The sequence below is a fragment of the Scyliorhinus torazame genome, chromosome 30 (assembly GCF_047496885.1).
Source record: "Scyliorhinus torazame isolate Kashiwa2021f chromosome 30, sScyTor2.1, whole genome shotgun sequence".
NCBI lineage: Eukaryota > Metazoa > Chordata > Chondrichthyes > Carcharhiniformes > Scyliorhinidae > Scyliorhinus > Scyliorhinus torazame.
In genome coordinates this window covers 6,248,198-6,255,690 of record NC_092736.1, presented here as the reverse complement: position 1 = coordinate 6,255,690, position 7,493 = coordinate 6,248,198, and the positions used below count along the sequence as shown (strand labels likewise).

The 7,493-nt window shown below is 48.8% G+C and overlaps 1 protein-coding gene across 2 annotated transcripts; it reads right to left on the bottom strand.

The window, feature by feature from the left end:
* Positions 1–1,431: 1,431 nt before the first annotated feature.
* hddc3 (HD domain containing 3) lies at positions 1,432–6,540 on the bottom strand. 2 transcript variants are annotated; one of them, XM_072492722.1, is made up of 4 exons: positions 6,373–6,540; positions 4,249–4,304; positions 3,412–3,652; positions 1,432–1,844 (listed from the first exon to the last, which is right to left on the bottom strand). In XM_072492722.1, exons 1-4 carry the CDS (start codon positions 6,497–6,499, stop codon positions 1,687–1,689), a joined length of 582 nt encoding a protein of 193 aa, XP_072348823.1. In that variant the 5' UTR covers positions 6,500–6,540; the 3' UTR covers positions 1,432–1,686. The 2 variants fall into 2 exon arrangements, with proteins under 2 accessions (XP_072348823.1, XP_072348824.1); XM_072492723.1 differs by lacking the exon at positions 4,249–4,304 and having other exon boundaries at positions 3,412–3,648; positions 6,373–6,535.
* Between the last annotated feature and the right edge of the window lie 953 nt (positions 6,541–7,493).

Below are 7,493 nucleotides of genomic sequence, written 5' to 3'. Positions count from 1 at the left end.
AGAGAAAGGGATTCCAAAGTGCCACGAAACTAATTTACTCTACGTACCATGCTACCCGGGAAGGAGAAGCAAGCAAAGTCCTCTTAGGTTCAAGATGCCATGGGCGACACATGGCACAGTGGTTAGCACTGCTGCCTCACGTTGCTGAGGACCCAGGTTCGATCCCAGCCCCGGGTCACTGTCCGTGTGGAGTTTGCACATTCTCCCCGTGTCTGTGTGAGTCTCACCCCCACAACCCACGGATGTGCAGGTTAGGTGGATTGGCCACGCTAAATTGCCCCTTGATTGGAAAAATGGTTAGCTAAGTAATTGTAGCCTCTGGTGTTGGACCCTCAGTCTTGGGTCTCCGAAAGGACGCCCAAACTCTGTGAACTTTAATGATGCACAGTTTCCTTGCACAATGTGCTCTCATATCAGGCAAAAGTAAATTCTTGTGGGGAATCCTTCTGTGTTTGATGTGAAGACTCAAGCATGGCGGTGGGTGTCAGACGACAAGAACTGATAAACAAACCCCTTTCCCAAATAAAACGTAAGAAGTCTTACAACACCAGGTTAAAGTCCAACAGGTTTGTTTTGATGTCACTAGCTTTCGGAGCGCTGCTCCTCCCTCAGGTGAATGAAGAGGTATGTCCATATAGACAAATTCAAAGATGCCAGACAATGCTTTGAATGCGAGCATTTGCAGGTAATTAAGTGTTTACAGATCCAGAGATGGGGTAACCCCAGGTTAAAGAGGTGTGAATTGTCTCAAGCCAGGACAGTTGGTAGGATTTTGCAAGCCCAGGCCAGATGGTGGGGGGTGAATGTAATGCGACATGAATCCCTGGTCCCGGTTGAGGCCGCACTCATGTGTGCGGAACTTGGCAATAAGCTTCTGCTCGGCGATTCTGCGTTGTCGCGCATCCTGAAGGCCGCCTTGGAGAACGCTTACCCGGAGATCAGAGGCTGAATGCCCTTGACTGCTGACGTGTTCCCCGACTGGAAGGGAACATTCCTGCCTGGTGATTGTCGCACGATGTCCGTTCATTCGTTGTCGCAGCGTCTGCATGGTCTCGCCAATGTACCACGCTTCGGGACATCCTTTCCTCCAGCGTATGAGGTAGACAATGTTGGCCGAGTCGCACGAGTATGTACCGCGTACCTGGTGGGTGGTGTTCTCACGTGTAATGGTGGTACCCATGTCGATGATCTGGCACGTCTTGCAGAGATTGCCATGGCAGGGTTGTGTGGTGTCGTGGTCACTGTTCTGAAGGCTGGGTAGTTTGCTGCAAACAATGCTTTGTTTGAGGTTGCGCGGTTGTTTGAATAAAACGTAGCTGCTATGGCTTTGTGGGTGAAAATTAGCATTTTAAAGATGACCTATCAATTCTTATCAATCATTTAGCATCAAAGTGGGCAGATTAACCGAAAATACAGTGTGTGATACAAGAATGCTAGTCCAACAGAACAATAACCTTTATTTTAAAGAAATTAAAACAGAGAAAAATTCACAGCAACAACGGGTAAGTGAGTAGCACCGATATATTCAAGTCAATGAAAAATATCAAGAGGTGAATCTGATTGTACGCATATTTCCAAATATTTCTATTTAAAGATTGTTACCTTGGTGAAAGATGGTTATTAAAAACGTCATTTCAGCATAATAGACTCAATTGTAAAACATTGCCCGATATTCGACCTCAAAGTTTAATCTCTTTCAGACAGGAACTTGTCATCCAGTAGAATGTTTCTTTCTTTGAAGAGTGCGTCCAAGCTCTTTTCCAGCGTCTGATTCGTGCCTCTCAGACCGGCAATGACGCTGGAAGCCCAGATGAAATATTCTTCAACTCGTCTCTCTGTCCAACCTGAGCAAAGGTTCAACAGAACAAAGGTCAGAGTGCAATCGGGCTCCATTCCCCCCACAGGTTCCTCAGTGCCATATTCTTCCCCATTCTATTCTCTGGTCAGGAGTCGGGGGGGGGGGGGAATGACGAATCCCAGTTCAAATAATACCATTGATTCCTCGAAATTCACCTGAGCCACTGTGGGGGGGCTCGGTTAGCCAGATGGCTAGAGTGCGGTGCAGGATGATGCCAATGGGTTCAATCCTCATAGCGGCTGTGGTAGCTCATGGGAGACCGGTATGGTGCCCCAAGCTACATAACCACGTGTCTCTCGCTAACAGAGACAACTGTTATCAATTACCGTTACCTGAGCTGCCATAACAGGCAGGTAGGGCTCTTAAGTTTGGAGTATTGTGAGCGGTTTTGGGCCCCGTATCTAAGGAAGGATGTGCTGGCCTTGGAAAGGGTCCAGAGGAGGTTCACAAGAATGATCCCCGGAATGAAGAGCTTGTTGTACGAGGAACGGTTGAGGACTCTGGGTCTCATAGAATTTACAGTGCAGAAGGAGGCCATTCGGCCCATTGAGTCTGCACTGGCTCTTGGAAAGAGCACCCCACCCAAGGTTAACACCTCCACCCTATCCCCATAACCCAGTAACCCCACCCAACACTAAGGGCAATTTTGGACACTAAGGGGCAATTTATCACGGCCAATCCACCTAACCTGCACATCTTTGGACTGTGGGGGAAACCGGAGCACCCGCTGGAAACCCACGCACACACGGGGAGGATGTGCAGACTCCGCACAGACAGTGACCCAAGCCGGAATCGAACCTGGGACCCTGGAGCTGTGAAGCAATTGTGCTATCCACAATGCTACCGTGCTGCCCCGTATATAAGGAAGGATGTGCTGGCTTTGGAAAGGGTCCAGAGGAGGTGGAGTTTAGTTGGAGTTTAGAAGGATGAGGGGGGGATTTTATTGAAACTTACAGGATACTGCGAGGCCTGGATAGAGTGGACGTGGAGAGGATGTTTCCACTTGTAGGAAAAACTAGAACCAGAGGACACAGCCTCAGACTGAAGGGATGATCCTTTAAAACAGAGACGAGGAGGAATTTCTTCAGCCAGAGGGTGGTGAATCTGTGGAACTCTTTGCCACAGAAGGCTGTGGAGGCCAAATCATTGAGTGTCTTTTAAGACAGAGATGGATAGGTTCCTGATTAATAAGGGGGTCAGAGGTTATGGGGAGAAGGCAGGAGAATGGGGATGAGAAAAATATCAGCCATGATTGAATGGCGGAGCAGACTCGATGGGCCGAGTGGCCTAATTTTGCTCCTATGTCTTGTGGTGTTATGGTCGAAATGCATTTTTCAAAGATCAGTGTAGCCTTCCTTGCTAGCCTAGATTATGTTCTCCAGTGGGGTTTGAACCCACAACTGATTCAACATGCAAAGAGGCAGTTAGCAGTGGGAACCTTGGCTGTGTTTCCCCGCACTGACTCTACAACCCTAGAGATCAGGAGACACAACAATAATTGGACCTGGGTAAAAATTTGGAGGAAGAGAAAGGAAAAGGACCTTGTTGCTGACCTGCAGGAGTGCAACGTTTGAGATCGCGCAAATTGTACAATTTATCAGCCAGTTTGACCAGCTTAGCTTCGTAGCTGCAGTGAGGGGCGTGTTGGATCTGTCGCAGCTTTCGCTCCTTCTTCGAAAGCAATTTGTCATCTGTCACCTCGGCAACAATACTCCGCACCTTCTCCCCAAACCTCTCCTCAATCTCAGCAAATGTCGTGTCTGTATCTTCAACCGTGTCATGGAGAAGGGCTGCCTTGCCAAGGAGTAAGAAAACAAAAAAGACGTAAATCTCAACTGTGCCACACATCGCGGCTGAATCGGTCTCCACCTCAGCACCAGGCATCTCAGGACCAACCGAAGGAGATGCTATCACGCTCAGCTCTGCATTTGAAATGAAATGAAAAATGAAAATCGCTTATTGTCACAAATAGGCTTCAAATGAAGTTACTGTGAAAAGCCCCTAGTCGCCACATTCCGGCGCCTGTTCGGGGAGGCTGGTCCGGGAATTGAACCGTGCTGCTGGCCTGCCTTGGTCTGCTTTCGAAGCCAGCGACTTAGCCCAGTGAGCTAAACAGCCCCTTGAAGGTTCGGCACTTATGCCTCACTTCAAGTCTTGAGTATATAATCTATGGTGGCACTGAGAGAGTGCAGCATTGTCAGAACCGCCGTCTGTCATAATGAAAGGATTATTTAAAAAGGCTATGCTGACAGGGTGAAAGGTCATTGACCTGACAAGTTAACTCTGTTTCTCTTTAAGAGAAACCTGCTGACCTCCTGATTATTTCCAGCATTATTTGTTATTTCCGATGGGTCTGGTGCGGTGATGATGATCCTGATTTGTGTGTTTACCTGTAAGGTGACCACATCTGTAATTCCAGCTTCATTGGCCAAAATTCGAGAAACACCTTTAAACAAACAGGAAAACATAAATCCCGCTGAGTAACTTTCAAACCAAACAGAGTGAAACAAAAACTAACGTGCTTCACAGAAGACAACAGCTATATGTTATTTAGCCTAACGCCCTTCACGGTGAAGATGTTCAGAGGAAAGAACATGGAGGAAAACGGGGACAGTCGAGGGAAACTGGGTGACAGGAGCCCGAGGTAGGAATGGAAGGAGGAAGCCGTGCAAAGTGTCTTGGAGAGTTTGAACAAGCCAGTGTTGTGGCTGACTGATCTCTGATAGTGGCAGAGGAAGTCAGAGTGGGTTGCACAGTGGTTAGCACTGCTGCCTCACAGCGCTCGGAACATGGATTCAATTCATGGGTCACTGTCTGTGCGGAGTCTGCACGTTCTCCCCGTGGCTGCGTGGGTTTCCTCCGGGTGCTCCGGTTTCCTCCCACAGTCCAAAAGATGTGCTGGTTTAGGTAGATTGACCATGATAAAAATTACCCCTTAGTGTCCAAAGATGTGCCGGTGAGGTGGCGTTACAGGGTGGGACAGAAATGGTAAAAGACAGTTAAAATGAAATGGAATGTAAGGTAGGGTACTCTTTCAGAGGGTCGGTGCAGACTTGATGGGCCAAATGGCCTCCTTCTGCATTGTATGAATTGTATGGTTCCATGGAGAGTGAGTGCTGAGCGTTCCGCGAGTTGTGATCTGGAAAGCACTGTCTGATAGGGTGGTGGTAGCAGATTCACGAGGAACCTTCAAAAGGTGAAGGGCAAGAGGGACGTGGGCCAAATGGGCAGCACGGTAGCACAGTGGTTAGCACTGTTGTTTCACAGCGCCAGGGTCCCAGGTTCGATGCCAGGCTTGGGTCACTGTCTGTGCGGAGTCTGCACGTTCTCCCCGTGTCAGCGTGGGTTTCCTCCGGGTGCTCCGGTTTCCTCCCACAAGTCCCGAAAGACGTGCTGTTAGGTGAATTCAACATTCTAAATTCTCCCTCCGTGTACCCGAACAGGCACCGGAATGTGGCGACTAGGGGCTTTTCACAGTAACTTCATTAGAGTGTTAATGTAAGCCTACTTGTGACAATAAAGATTATTATAATTGGATAGTTCTCAAATAGCTAGCACGGCCACCTTCTCTTATAATTGTGACAAAACCCCCATTCAACAGTCCTGCAATTCATGGGAATACTCTTTAACTAACAACGAACACCTTGCTAGTGGGCGGCACGGTGGCACAGTGGTTAGCACCGATGCCTCACGGCACCAAGGACCCAGGTTCGACCCTGGCCCTGGGTCACTGTTTGTGTGGAGTCTGCGTGGGTTTCACCCCCACAACCCAAAAGATGTGCAGGGTAGGTGGATTGGCCAAGCTCAATTGCTCCTTAATTGGGGAAAAAAAAGAATAGGGTACTCTAACTTTATTTTAAAAACTAACATCTTGCTGTTGTATGCAGAGAAATGACATCTCAAATTTCAAATTGTGCCTGGGGGGCACAAATCCATACCAGGAAATTATTCCTATTTATTTCTTTCTGTTTCATTTGCAATAGCATAACACAAGGACCGGATCACTGGGACATCTCAATAACAGGACCGGATCATTCCCCAAATCACAGCCTGATGTAAGGTGCTGTGTCACTTCGTGCTAACCCTTCATTGGCAAAGCCAGGAGGTGTTGATGATCAGAGACACGCAGCACATCACATGCAGCTCAATCCTGTGTTAATTTACTAAATTAACGTGAAATAAGTTTCAACTTTAAACCACACACATCCACAATTCAGCTCCACTTCCACGATCAGCAGACTGGGGAATTGGATACATCAAAATGTATCATTAAAGTTCACCCTCGTAACTTTTTCCGGCGGACCGAAAACTTCTGGTGCTTTCCGCCGAGTTTAATGTTGCAAAGTTACCTATCGAGCAGAAACTTCTCTCCAGACCCCGCCCTGGTTTGAGGAGTCAGGCTGGGTGGTATGGGTTTTGGGCTGTGCCAGTCTTACCCAGCGGGTGGTATGGGTTTTGGGCTGTGCCAGTCTTACCCAGCGGGTGGTATGGGTTTTGGGCTGTGCCCGTCTTACCCAGCGGGTGGTTGATGTAGGGAGTGCCCTCCGGGTCTTTGCGCCGCTGGCTTTTGTGCTTTATCGCCGCGAAGTTGGCCGCTTCCAGAAGCCGCTGCACATCAGAGCTCATTGTGCCTTCCTCCATCCGGATCCACTGCAAGAGGCGGAGCTGGCAGTCGATCAGGAGCTGAGACCACGCCCACACAGCCGGCACAAACCAGCAGCAGGGAATACAGACCTGGAAAGAAGCACATTCTGGTGGCACAGTGGTTAGCACTGCTGCCTCACTGCTCCAGGGTCCTGGGGTTCAATTCCTGGAGTTTGCACATTCTTCCCCGTGTCTGCGTGGGTTTCCTCCGGGCGCTCCGGTTTCCTCACACAATCCAAAGATGTGCAGGTTCGGTGGATTGACTGCGCTAAATTGCCCCTTAGTTACGGGCATAGGGTGGCAGCGTGGCCTTAACTCTTTCAGAGGGCCAGTGCAGACCCGATGGGCCAAATGGCCTCCTTCTGCACTGTAGGGAATCTCGGATTCTAAATTCCGAGGAACGAACCTCAGCAAATAGTAGCGGATCCCCAAGGAGAAACTCCCAATTAGACCCAACACCCACACATCTTCCTCACCACAACTGTGCGGATCACCACACAAGAAATATCCAGAAAACGTAATCATTGACTCCCTGCAGGGCAGGAGGCTATTCGACTCATCGAGTCTGCATCGACTCTTTGAAAGAGCGCCCCACCTAAACCCACACCCCCACCCTATCCCTGTAACCCCACCTAGCCTGCACATCTGTGGACACTAAGGGACAATTTATCACGGCCAATCCACCAAACCTGCACTTTGGACAGTGGGAGGAAACCGGAGCATCCGGAGGAAACACACACAATAACAGGGAAAACGTGCAAACTCCACAGACGGTCACCCAGGAATTGAACCCGGGTCCCTGGTGCTGTGAAGCAGCAGTGCTAACCACCGTGCCATCCATCAATTCTTAATTATTATTATCCGGTCCAAATAGATACACTCTGGGAATTTTAATATTAGCTCTACTCCACCTTGATCCATTTATTTTCATCCCATTTCATTTTAACTGTCTTTTACTATTTCTCTCTTGTCGTTCTTAATATATAACCCC

Excerpts from the sequence above, each read along its gene's own strand:
- hddc3 (XM_072492722.1), bottom strand. The coding sequence starts at position 6,499 with ATGGAGGAAGGCACAATGAGCTCTGATGTGCAGCGGCTTCTGGAAGCG. Across the intron at positions 3,653-4,248 it reads CAGATGTGGTCACCTTACAG|GCAGCCCTTCTCCATGACAC; the intron begins GTAAACACACAA and ends CTCCTTGGCAAG. Across the intron at positions 1,845-3,411 it reads CAAACGTTGCACTCCTGCAG|GTTGGACAGAGAGACGAGTT; the intron begins GTCAGCAACAAG and ends ACCTTTGCTCAG.